The following is a 13,554-nucleotide window of genomic DNA, read 5'->3' on the forward strand; positions in this document are numbered from 1 at the left end:
GTGTAAATCTGAAGACTGCCGCATGTGTCCTTGTAGCTAAAAGAATTATCCAGAGAAAGTGGAAGTCTGCAAGACTCCTGTCATATACATAGTGGCCAAACAAGCTCCCTATCACTTCACTAAGAGAGAAAATGATAATGTTGAAACGGAAAGCTTGAACAAGATACCTGAGTGTCTCATCTCATGTTAAAAAGTTGAATCCTACTCAGACGAAATACATATTTTTTCCTCACATGCTTCTTGTTTTGTGCTATAGCATACTAAAAATTAAAGGGACAATCCATTACTGTGCTAACATTTTTGGCTCCAACACTATAGTACCTTGAACGTGGACCATTATCTCAGCTTCATCGCGGCCGGCAATGTTACTTGCCACACACTTGTAGATTCCCAAGTCGGATATCAAGACTTTGCTGATTCTGAGAGCCCCGTCTGAAGAGGCACCATATTGCCTGTTGTCTACCAAAATGGGATTTTGGTCTTTAAGCCAAGTGATCGTTGGAGGTGGGATCCCATGTGCGTTGCAAGGTATATCGATTCTGGACCCAGCTTTTGCTTTCATCACTCGAGGCCCACGTTGTATCTTTGGAGGAACTAGGCAAAGTGAGTTAGTTAGTGCTGAAACAGAAAGGTTTTATCAGATCATTCAGTAAGAGATGATCGATGGGAGTGCAGCACTTGGCCTCTACATGGCTTAAAGACTTTGAAAATCAACGTAGAGCACCCTCTTAACTATCAACCCCAGCTAGAATGGCCTATGGTCAAAGCGGTGGTCCAGAAACATCTAGGGAGCCATAGGTTACCCATCCCTGCTCTTAACCATACTGATTGTGGAGCAAATTCCAATTGCTAAAGCACATAAAGAAGCATAAAAAAGTAAAGTTAAAGGGACCCCAGATCATTAGGTCCAGTCGTGACCAACTCTGGGGCTGCGACGCTCATCTCACTTTACTGGCCGAGGGAGCCGGCGTACAGCTTCCGGGTCATGTGGCCAGCATGACTAAGCCGCTTCTGGTGAACCAGAGCAGCGCACCGAAATGCCGTTTACCGCCAGAGTGGTACCTATTTATCTACTTGCACTTTGACGTGCTTTCAAATTGCTAGGTTGGCAGGAGCTGGGACTGAGCAATGGGAGCTCACCCCGTCATGGGGATTCGAACCGCCGACCTTCTGATCGGCAAGTCCTAGGCTCTGTGGTTTAACCCACAGCGCCACCCGCGTCCACAAAGAGCCATATGTTGAGTTTATTTAGGGCAGAATTCAATGTTGTGTTTTTAACACCATTCCATCAGCGCAGGCATTCCAGCTTCCCAAACAGAACCATCTCCCCTCTCCTCCCCTTGAATATAGAGGAGGGGGAGCGGATGCAGCCGCCAAGGCCCAGTCCTTGTGATGCGCTAGCTCTGAACTGCAGAGAGCAGAAATCCGCCCTGGGCGGGAAGAATGGGGGAGCAGAGCAGAACGCAAGGAGTCTTCATTTTTATTACTATTTTAAAAATGCTTTTTGCATGCATGTCTAATCTTACCCCTTTCTCCAATTTATTTATTGGGGTGCGTTTTTATTTTTTGTAAATCTACCAAAGAATAATAATAATTTTTAAAAATGGGATTAAGGGGTTTTCTCAGGATAGTGGAGGGCTTGTATGCTGTGTCCCGTTGGTGCAAATGCCCTGTGGGCAGGAGAACAAGAAAAAAGGGGAGTTGAGGAGGGTCAGTTGGAGAGGAGTGAGAAATGTCCCTATTCCCCCCCCCCCGAGGTATGTTGGCGGGTCTGTCATTTTGTGGGTTTCTTTTTTTTTAATATAATTTTTTATTAGGTTTTTTTTTAACATATAATTTTCAACAGTAATTAAACATACTTTTACATCTTATTCAAATTTTTGACTTCCATCAATCCTGTCTGAAAATTTTCCAATCTAACCTCTCTGTATGCATTTCTTATCTTCCCCGTTACATTTCAAACTCATAACCAATATCTCTGCCTTCTTCTACTTTGTAACACTTCGTATATTTCTCCTTACAAAACTTCTTGCGGTCCTACTAGCGTAATTTGTTGATTACAGATTTTGTGGGTTTCTTTGGCGTCTGGAAAAGCTGTTAAAGATGCCTGCTACACTGCACTTTCTCTCCATTAAGATAGGATTTGTGGAAGAGGACATTCCAACAGACTGTGCCCAAGAAGCCGTAGGGTGTCAAGACCCAGGCATCCCTCCTAAAAAATATGGGAAGATTCTGGTGCCACCAACTGAAGTAGTACCTCTGCATGTATGTCTAGACTCCCCCCCCCCAATAACTCAGAAGGGACTCTTACTGCACTCTAAACAGCTTACCATGTACATTGAGCTTCACTGACTGAGTCGCATTCCCGGCAATGTTTGTGGCTACACAAAGATACATGCCACTGTCTGAAACCCGTGTCTCTGTGATCTTCATTGACCCTGAAGGGAGGAAGGTGTGCCTGGAAAAAGCAGGAAACAGATATGACTATATAAATATTTACCATGAGGGGGAATGCACGTTGCTGAGATATTAGTAATGAATACCACACGCTAAACGGCATCTGTTCAGTATTATTTTTTGCTCAGATTGGCTTGGTTTTCATCTAACTGTGCTTGTGATCTGTCTTACGTCTTCCTTCTACATATCTCGCAAATGAAGTAAGAGACTGAGAACAACAACAACAACAAAAAAATCCCCTTTTAAATAAGCCATGCCATCCAATCTATGGAGAAATTAGTGGATTTTTCTATCGTGCTTCTACACTTGAGGAAGTGTCCCCCAGCCCAGCCCATATATCATCGCATGGCGTGTTCACTGAAAACAGGAATTGAGGAGATGAAGGTGATTGACTACATGGAATTGGCAGAAATGACTGGCAGAATCCGAGACAAGGGAGAAGAGATGGTGAAAGAAGACTGGAAGAAATTTAAAGACTATTTACAGAAATATTGTAAAATTAATGAATGCTAGAAGGATGTTGGATAGAAACTAAGGGGTTTCCAGCTGTAATGCTCTAGGAGATACCAAAAAAAAAGGTTTACAAATGGGTAAAAGCTTAATGGTAAGGATTTGCTGAACTAACAACTAACAAATTGAAGTGGAATACAAAGACCATATATTCAATGTATTCTTTGAAAAGGAGGGATTCTCTGTGTTAGTAATAGTCTCCATGCTTATACTTCATCCTAAAGTCATTAATGCTGATTTACAACAAATTACTATACTGCTACTAACAGCAAAGCAGTGCACTGCAGGGAAAAAATGGAAAAACAGAAATCTTCCTACCATAACTTGATTAAGAAAAACATGGCAAACTATATTAGTGATAAAACATACCGTATTTTTCGTCCCATAGGACGCACCGGCCCATAGGACGCATCAAGTTTTTTGGGGGGAAATAAAGGGGAAAAAATTTATTTCCCCCCAGGCGCTTGTGGGGTAGGCAGCGGGGAGAAGCGCTCTTCTCCCCACCGCCCACCTTGCCATCAGGTCCGGGGACAGCAAGGAGACGCAGCGCGTCTCCCTGCTGTCCCCGGAGTGGTGGGGCAGGCAGCGGGGAGAAGCGCTCTTCTCCCCCCCGCCCGCCTTGCGATCAGGTCCGCAGCGCGTCTCCCTGCTGTCCCCGGAGTGGTGGGGCAGGCAGCGGGGAGAAGCGCTCTTCTCCCCCCCGCCCGCCTTGCGATCAGGTCCGGGGACAGCAGGGAGACGCGCTGCATCTCCCTGCTGTCCCTGGAGTGGTGGGGCAGGCAGCGGGGAGAAACGCTCTTCTCCCCGCCGTCAGCCTCCAAACCACTTCGGGAGACAGCGGGATGGCGGTGTTCCGCCTCCCTCTGTCCCCCAACCTTGTGGGGCTGGCGCTGGGGCTCTCCTGAAGCCTGGAGAGCGAGAGGGGTCGGTGTGCACCAACCCCTCTCGCTCTCCAGGCTTCTGTGAAAGCCTGCATTCGCCCCATAAGACGCACCCACATTTCCCCTTCATTTTTGGAGGGGAAAAGGTGCGTCCTATGGGGCGAAAAATACGGTACATGTGAGGAAAAACACAATACTTAATAATCAAGGAAACAAACGAATTGAAAGGTGGGTCTTGTTTTTCCATTTCTGGAATGATGAAATAAATGATTATATTTCCCCCTTTAATTTATTCATGGTATTATAGAGTTTTGGTTATATTGTCTCTCTCCCCTCTTCATATGTCATTTCCTTGTTGCTATGGTTGTTTGTTTTTCCTATTTTTCATTTATTTATTTTCTTGTCTTTTTTTCTTCTTGCACTTCTTGAGAAGCAAAGCAGCTCAATGTATAATGGCTTTCATCCCACACCATCACAACCTAGTATTGATAAAATTTATTTTTAAAGAAGAAAAAGAAATGCCAAAATGAAGTGCAGCTCAAAACAGAGCTATGATTTCGTTCCCAAGTGTATATTCTGACGCTATGTCTGAGCCATGTAATCCCAGTCAGGTGAGGAACGGAAAATGAGGGGCAGGGAGACAGTGAAGCCAAGCTAAACAGCAGATAGACAAAGCCATGACAGGAATGAGATTTGGAAACAAGAAAAAGCTGGGAGACAGGAGCAGAACCTGACGCAAGACCAAGAACGACGCTACGCAATCAACAACTATGCATGATATCCATTGCTGCAAAATACCCACTTCCAACTGTACATCAAGGCAGCCCCACGTGTGTGTGTTTTTTAAAAAAACCAATAATAGCATTTCATGAAGAAAGTTCTCAGCCAGGAATGGGAAACTGGATCTGCCCCATGGGCCAGATCCTGACCACTCCTAGCCCCTGCAGGCCAACGAGACCCTCACCCACCACCTGAGAACCATCTGACATGTAGCGAAGTGTTCACCTTTGTGGTTTGAAATCAAACTGCACCAGCAAAGGAACAGAGGGCTTGAAGGTGCAGCCGTCTCTTAATTTGATTTGTAAAAATTTGGAAAACTAATAATCATATTAAAAAGCTTCTGAGCAAGCTAATACCTTGCTTTTTATCTACCATCCTAAAACCAATTGCAATTATTCTGAAACAAAAAGAAAACTTTAATTAATGTATTTTTTTAAATGTATTTTTGTGCCTCTGTTCCAGCCAAAACCTAGATAGATCCCACTATAGACTGACTCTTCTTATATCATCTGGGGGTGAGGAACACTCAAAAATACAACTCCTCACATGCCAACTGAAATGGTAAGCCTAAACCACCTGACTGCTTTGAACACATATTTTTACTCTGGGTTCAAAACCAAAAGGTGTGGATCTCTTAAAATGGAGAGACTACAACGTTGCAATTTATTCTGCAAACGACTGTGTTGTCGCAGACAACGCTGTCTATACATGATGGCCCCGATCCAATGCACAAGAGCAGCACACGGCTAAGCAGCAGCGCTATTGGAATCAGGCCCGTATTGGGAATCTGATAGTCAAAGGTACGGCACTGATACGTCTACAATATGTTGTCTTACTGCGGCCCAATACAGTGGTGCCCCGCAAGACGAATGCCTCGCAAGACGGAAAACTCTATAGACGAAAGAGTTTTCCGTTTTGGAGGTGCTTCGCAAAACAAATCTCCTATGGGCTTGCTTCGCAAGACGACAATGTCTTGCGAGTTCCTGCTGGGGTTTTTTTCCTCCCCCCCCTTCTCTAAGCCGCTAAGCCGCTTATCAGCTGATCTGATCAGCAGATAAGCCACTAAAAGACGCTAATAGCGCTAATCCGTCAATGGGCTTGCTTCGCAAGACAAAAAAACCGCTAGACGAAGAGAATCACAGAACGGATTCTTTTCGTCTTGCGAGGCACCACTGTATGAGTTTGAGACTCAGCATTGAGTTCTTGCAATATGGCTTCCATGCTTCAGTTATTGGGGGTGGGTGGATTAATTTCATAAGACTTTTCTGCTCGGAAACGTTTCAAGGCTATATGGATGAGTTGGCATTTTCTTGTTGCTATTCTTATGTCAAACAATGTTCTGTAAAGCTACCCCTGGCCTGAAAAAATGAAGCATTTCAGAAAGTTTGAACTTGTTTTGTTCTTGTAACCACATATTAGATGAGGGCACATAACATTACAGTACTAATACCTAAGCAATACGAGCAGCCAGAAAGTGTGGAAACTGCATTGTAAAATCCTATTAGGTTGTCTAATTTGAACAAAGTGTATTTTGCAATACAAATTCACAATACTGCCTTGTACTCAGCGTGGAAAACCACAAAAAGCACAGTGGGATTTGGAAGAATTTGTTGATTCTGATGCAAACCCTCCAGGGTCAACTTAAGGATTTCAGCAAACAGACCAGAGAAACTGGAATCAAAATTTTGGACCCTAGAGAACTGAGATAAAGCTAAGATTTCTGGCACGGCCCAGGAAACTGTATTAAAAGACCACACCAGAAATATTTTTTATTTTTATTTTGGTACATTTGTGCATTTTACTGAATGAAAAATCAGGCAGCCATGCAAATATGCGAGCAATCAACAAGGCAAATTCACAACGGTGAACCTCAGGCAGAGCTTATCTGTGCCACAAACTTATTTATGAGTTTTATATCATTTAACATCATGGCTTCCCCTCAGAGAACCCTACTACTTATAAATTGGTGAGGTTGCTGAGAAAGATCGCCTGCTTCCTCCCCCACAGAACTACATTTCCTTGGATTCCCTATAAAAAGGAAATTAATTAAAAACAAGAAAAAAGGCACATTGCACTACAGAACTCCCGTTCCTGGTGAACAGAAATAAAAAAGTAGGGTGAAACACTACTTCTGGATACCTTAAATATAACTTTGTAGATCTTTATAAACACAAGAGAGTATCTAGCAAGCCCTGGATGTTTTTATTTTGAATTTGCTCTACAGATGACAAACAAATAAGGTGATAGACTATATGGGACTGGCTGAAATGACCAGCAGAATCCGTGACCAGGGGAAAGAGACAGCGGAAGAAGATTGGAAGAAATTTAAAGTTTATCTTAAGAAATATTGTAAAATTAATGAGTGCTAAAATGTTCAGATCTTAAGGAGAAAAGGGGTTTATAGCTGAAAAGGATTAAGTAAAACAAAAGAATAAGGGAAAATTTTGATAAAATTAAGTGTTAGGATTTGCTGAAATAATTTTGGAAATTGGGATGTGGAAAGGGGAGGTATGGGGAAGTCGATGAAGTAAGGTTTAAGGGGGGAAAGGATATGAAACTATACATGTTTTGTCTGTGTGTTTGTTTGTTTGTTTATTTGTGTTTATAAAAACTTTGTAAAACCAATAAATTTTTTATATTAAAAAAAATACAGATGACAAACAAATAGAACTCATACCTTGGAGAGTATGGAGAGATAAGCTGCATTTCTTTAGCCCAGGTTATTATAGGTGGCGGCAAACTTTTCACCTCACAGGGAAGTGTGACCTCTTCCCCTGCGGTCACTGAAATCTCTATTGGATTGTCCCGCGAAAATCCTTGCAGATCTCCAGGTCTGGACACTCTAGGTTTCACTGCAATAGAACATTCATATAATCAAAGCATATCCAGGTATTCTGTTCCTATATGTTTCGCCCCGGGAAATCCCCTTTTACCCTTTCATTCCTATTTTGTTTTATTTGGCATCTGTTATTATATTTGGTTCTGTTTTGCTATTGCTGTTGTTGTTATTGCACACGCACTCATCCAGGCACCAAAGCATATTATATACAAAAGCATTTCACTTCAGTTTAATGCACAGCTGTCAACTTACAGATTTGAAAATAAGGGACCAGCAGCCTCGAAAATAAGGGATCAGCAGCCAAAATAAGGGATTTTCCAAACACAGCTATGTTCAACTTCTGAGCCCCTCCAAGCCAAAGGCAGAAAGCCCAGCCAGCAGCCAAACGAAGCCTCAAGTGGTGGTTCCCACAGCGCAGCAACCCGGCAAAGGGGATGCAGCAAGGAAAACCACCGTCACCTCTCTGCTGGGAAGCGCTGAGCAAAGGCGAGTCCCCAGGCAACGCAGCCGATTTGATCAGCACAAGGCATGCAAGCTCCACCACCCAGTTGTTCTTAGACTCCTTATTGGGTGAGCAACGCAGCCAAGCAACACAGTTGGAGCCTCCCTCCTCCCTGGCCGGCAGGCAGGCAGGCAGGCAGGCAGAGAAGCTGCTTCCTTTGAAACCCGGGAAATTTAAGGGACATCATCAATAAGGGACAGCAGCAGGACACAGTGCTGGGATAAGGGACTTTCCCACCAAATAAGGGACGGTTGACAGCTATGGTTTAATGTGTGCTGCATTCTGGATCCGCTGCATGCTCCATTTACAACTGCCAAAAATGCTTATAGTCAAAACACTGGAACTGGAGGATAGAGGCAAAGGGATAATCACTACCCCGCTCCCTGCTGAATCCTAACCCAAGGCTGGATTTCAATTCAGGTCATCCAACAGTCTATCCTCTGGACTTCTCAAGCACCCCATGTGGGCTATCTTACCAGGCATGAATATTCAGGTGTCAGTTACATCTTGATAAATGCAGTAGTGAACCACATAGTGGGGTGGACCTTTCCTTTCCTTTCCTTTCTCCTTCCCTTCCCTTCCCTTTCTCCTTCCCTTTCCTTGGCAATCACTCGTAGCCAAGTAAGATTGCCTCCCATAAACACGGTTTTAAAACTGAATCCATAAGTGACTGCGGTTTTGAACATGCCTCCCGCACGAATCACATCCACAACCCGAGGTTCCACTGTAAACATGATCTGAATACGCAGGCTTTAGCATTTACTTACCATAGACAGTCAGTTGAACTTTGCGCGTTGCATAGCCTGCTGCATTGGTTGCAGTGCAGATGTATTCCCCAGACTCCTCGCCTCCTGGAGAAACTACGTAGAGACTCCCATCAGACCCCACAGAAAATTTCAGATTGCTGGGAGAAATAACCTCTCCTTTCTGGGGAAGACAGAGAAAATAATAATAATAATAATAATAATAATAATAATAATAATAATAATAATAATAATTTATTATTTGTACCCCGCCCATCTGGCTGGGTTTCCCCAGCCACTCTGGGCGGCTTCCACAGAGACCAAAAATACACTAAAATGTCACACATTAAAAACTTCCCTGAACAGGGCTGCCTTAAGATGTCTTCTGAATGTCAGGTAGTTGTTTATCGCTTTGACATCTGGTGGGAGGGCATTCCACAGGGTCAGTGGCGTAGCGTGCGTTGTCAGCACCCAGGGCAAGGCAAGTAATTTGTGCCCCCTAACCCGTGGATTTGCGCCCCCTAACCCATGGATTTGCGCACCCTAACCCTAACCCCCAGATGTTGCGCCCGGTGCAGCCGGCCCCCCCTGCACCCCCCACGCTACGCCACTCCACAGGGACATAAGCGTTTTTCGTATGGAATCTGTTGGAATAGTCCCTCAAGTACAGCCGAGGGCAGTACATTCAGTCTTGCGAGGATGAAGGCGCGTCTATATTTTGGAATTGCTAGGTTATACAAATAGGGTGCCAGAGAGTCAAATTGGAAGGATGGAAAATGGTCATACCACACGCAAAATTTCCTTATTGTGGCCAAGTTGCTCTGATGCTCAGTATCATTTATTAAAGATAAAGGGACCCCTGACCATTAGGTCCAGTCGTGACCGACTCTGGGGTTGCGGCGCTCATCTCGCTTTATTGGCCGAGGGAGCTGGCATACAGCTTCCAGGTCATGTGGCCAGCATGAATAAGCCGCTTCTGGCAAACCAGAGCAGCACACGGAAACGCTGTTTACCTTCCTGCTGGAGCGGTACCTATTTATCTACTTGCACTTTGTGCTTTCGAACTGCTAGGCTGGCAGAAGCTGGGACCGAACAACGGAAGCTCACCCCGTTGCGGGGATTCGAACCGCCGACCTTCTGATCAGCAAGTCCTAGGCTCTGTGGTTTAACCCACAGCCCCACCCGCGTCCCCCTCAGTATCATTTAGGCATTGGCAAATTAGACCGTTTGCTTTGCTATAACCCACGGTGAGTAGCTGTTGTGGGACTAAACCACAAGAGTGAAGTTTGGGATTGACAATTTTCGACCAGGTACTCTTGTGACGAGGGACGCAGGTGGCGCTGTGGGTAAAAGCCTCAGCGCCTAGGGCTTGCCGATCGAAAGGTCGGCGGTTCGAATCCCTGCGGCGGGGTGCGCTCCCGTCGTTCGGTCCCAGCGCCTGCCAACCTAGCAGTTCGAAAGCACCCCCGGGTGCAAGTAGATAAATAGGGACCGCTTACAAGCGGGAAGGTAAACGGCATTTCCGTGTGCGGCTCTGGTTCGCCAGAGCAGCGATGTCACGCTGGCCACGTGACCCGGAAGTGTCTTCGGACAGCGCTGGCCCCCGGCCTCTTGAGTGAGATGGGCGCACAACCCTAGAGTCTGGCAAGACTGGCCCGTACGGGCAGGGGTACCTTTACCTTTACCTTTACTCTTGTGACAGTCTTGTTGCACTAGGGATATTAGACCAGGAGGATTTGAGTTTAGGCGGAGCCAGAAGTTGAATGTCCTGCGTCAAATCCGTATTTCTACCGAGGGAAGACTGATTCATTGATTCATTCATTGCTACATGTTCAGCGAATTTTTCACTATAAGCCACTCAAGACTTTGCAGTTACCTTGGACCAGACTATAGATGGCTTGGGTACTCCACTGGATTTGCAGGGCATTGTAACTGGGATGCCTTCTATGGTACTGAATATCTGCTGTCCATGCTGAATTATGGGTAGAACTGAAAACACAAACACACACAGGCATTTTGCAATTCACTGCTCATTTTTAACATCATGTTTTCCTTTGCACATATAAAAACTTACAACCTATCAAGAACAGGTCTTGTGATTACATACTTAAGCCCCTCCTACATTACAGTTTAGGAGGTAGACATTATGGTAGTGATCCAGCAGCTTCTCCATCAATGCCCCACCCCCTTTGCCAGCTCCTTTGAAGGTTTTAAGCTTTGAAAAAATCTCCTGTGTGGAGATTGCCGCTGGGGAGGGATAGTGTATCTGATTGAGACCCATGAAGCCCCCACCCACCCAACAATTAGGCTTGGGGAGGGAATATCCTTTTAAATTAGGTCCTCCAAATCTTTTTAAAGTGCAATTCAATTTTTGCAGACTTTCACCATCAACAGAATACTTTTATAACATGGGCTTGTTAAAATGTACGATGGGTAAAAATAATGAAATGGTTCTGTGAACACATTTTAAAACATAAGCTAGGCTAGATACCTCCAAAAAGAACAAGATTATTCATATAGCTCTTTCCTTAAACGTTTTTGCATTAACTGTAGATAAAATTGTATTGCAAATGAAGAAGGTGAGAAAAAAGCCACTTGCCCAACTGCTCCCAGCGAATCTACATCTGGGGTGAGTTTGGAACATGTGGCTTCCTAACCCATACCTATCTACACCAGGGTCTCAAGCTGGTGTGTTTTTTACTACAGTTCCCATCATCCCTGACCACTGGTCCAACTAGCTAGGGATCATGGGAGTTGTAGTCCAAAAACAGCTGAAGAAAAAAGACCTCCAAGGGAAACCCTGATCTACACTAATTCACCAGCTGCATGCTGGGCACCCCATTATCATCTTACAAAAGGGAAATGTTCCACATAAGCTGTGAAAAATCTGAATATTAAAATAGAGCATTGCTGCTTTACAGAAGTGAACAGTAAAACCAAGCCTGCACCAAGTAAAATCAATCGCTGTCTGCATTACCGTGTGAGCAAGGCTTGCTGCCTGGATAGAACTAAACTTTGATCAGTTAATCTGACCCCAAACCATATACCTAAAGAACAGATTTGCACATAACACAAAACCATTGCTCTCTCATCCTCTCTGCCGCTTGCACTAGAAAGGGGGTAGTTTTGAGATTAGTTTGACTTGCAATGAATCTTAGTTTGTCAAGTCATACCAACCAGGATTTCTGGTTTACAGCAAACAACAGAACATTTCCAAACACTCCCAACTTCAGATCATGGATAATGAAACTGGCTTTTTTTAACAGAGCTTGTTTTAAGTCAGGATTCCTGGTCCGTGCAACACAACAGGCCAACGTTCTTTGAAAGCAAACGGATCTCTGCCGAAATCCTCTAAGAGGCAAAATGATGCACATTTTTGTTGAGGTTACACTTACTCTCACAATTCTTCCTCTAAATCTCCATTCCCTTATACAGTGGTACCTCAGGTTAACTACTTAATTCATTCCGGAGGTCCGTTCTTAACCTGAAACTGTTCTTAACCTGAAGCACCACTTTAGCTAATGGGGCCTCCTGCTGCCGCCGCGCGCTGGAACACGATTTCTGTTCTCATCCTGAAGCAAAGTTCTTAACCCGAGGGACTATTTCTGGGTTAGTGGAGTCTGTAACCTGAAGCGTATGTAACCTGAAGCGTATGTAACCTGAGGTACCACTGTAAGTCTTTGATCATTTCAGTGGCTACCAGAGCCTTTACTTTCCTCAGTTCTTCTCAGTGAGTAACATTAGTTCTTCACAATGTGATAAAACCTCAAAGTGCTACTGAAGAGATAACCTTCACTTGCAAAATGCAATAATGAATACTAACTTGCACAAGGCCTCTTTCCTAAAGCAGAATAAAAGCTTAAAGCATGCCTCTCTCTGTTAACTGCACATGGAAAAGAAGTTTCAGCTCATGAAGAATACAACAGCCACGACCTCACACAAAGTTGAAGCCACTGAGACACAGAAGGATTCTTACAAAACAAATCCTCTGTCTTGTCTTCTGCAAACAGGCATGTTCCTCTTGGTAGCATTAAAAAACGAGATACATAGTTCTTTTTCCAAATGTATAATTTCTACCAAATGCCAGCTCCCTCTGCATACTGCTTGCTTTTATCCATTATGTAGCCTCTTAGACAACATTTGGAGAACTCCCACTTACGTCTCTGGTTTGTTCATAAAGCAAGCGAATCTGCAAAAACCATTATTGCTTGAAAACATTTGTGCAGTGAAAAAAAAATACTTTTTGGATGCCATGCGGTGGTAGTGATGGTTCTTATACAGGTTCCTTAAAAAGGCATGTCAGTTTTGTTCACATGTTCTGTTGCCCAGACATATACTTGGACCGTCTTTCAAATCTCCCAATAGATTTTGGCTGGGATCCAGAGATCCTCTTCCACAGGTCAAACAGCTGCTCTCCTTGCACAAGCACGTACACACAATGGATTCTAGGATAGGAAAATGCAAACTGCAAGAGATGGTCTCTTCTGTATATGGGAGGCTTCTCTGACTTATTAGCACGAGTCATGAAGGTTTACATATCTACATGTACATCTGCATGAATGGTGAATTTTATTCCCCTTGTGATCCCCTGGAATCTGGCTGTTATCTTCAGAATACTACAGCAGGGTTCCTTAGCCATAGGTAAAGGTAAAGGGACCCCTGACCATTAGGTCCAGTCATGGACGACTCTGGGGTTGCGGCGCTCATCTCGCTTTACTGGCTGAGGGAGCTGGCGTACGGCTTCCGGGTCATGTGGCCAGCATGACTAAGCCACTTCTGGCGAACCAGAGCAGCACACGGAAACGCCGTTTACCTTCCCGCCGGAGCGGTACCTGTTTATCT

General features: G+C 44.4%; 1 protein-coding gene across 3 annotated transcripts in view; it reads right to left on the reverse strand.

Annotated features, from left to right (window-relative positions):
* HMCN1 (hemicentin 1) overlaps positions 1-13,554 on the reverse strand; it is a 316,075-nt gene that overhangs the window by 179,391 nt on the left and 123,130 nt on the right. For all 3 annotated transcript variants that reach the window (XR_014220481.1, XM_082225398.1, XM_082225397.1), the window contains exons 20-24: positions 10,589-10,701; positions 8,737-8,896; positions 7,306-7,480; positions 2,331-2,458; positions 322-594 (exon numbers count right to left, since the gene is read on the reverse strand). Coding sequence is in view for 2 of the 3 variants with exons in the window: in XM_082225398.1 (XP_082081524.1) it covers positions 322-594; positions 2,331-2,458; positions 7,306-7,480; positions 8,737-8,896; positions 10,589-10,701 (849 nt within the window). In the remaining variant the exon portion in view is untranslated. The remainder of the gene's footprint in view (positions 1-321; positions 595-2,330; positions 2,459-7,305; positions 7,481-8,736; positions 8,897-10,588; positions 10,702-13,554) is intronic.

This window comes from Podarcis vaucheri (assembly GCF_965113315.1).
Source record: "Podarcis vaucheri genome assembly, chromosome: 6".
Lineage (NCBI taxonomy): Eukaryota > Metazoa > Chordata > Lepidosauria > Squamata > Lacertidae > Podarcis > Podarcis vaucheri.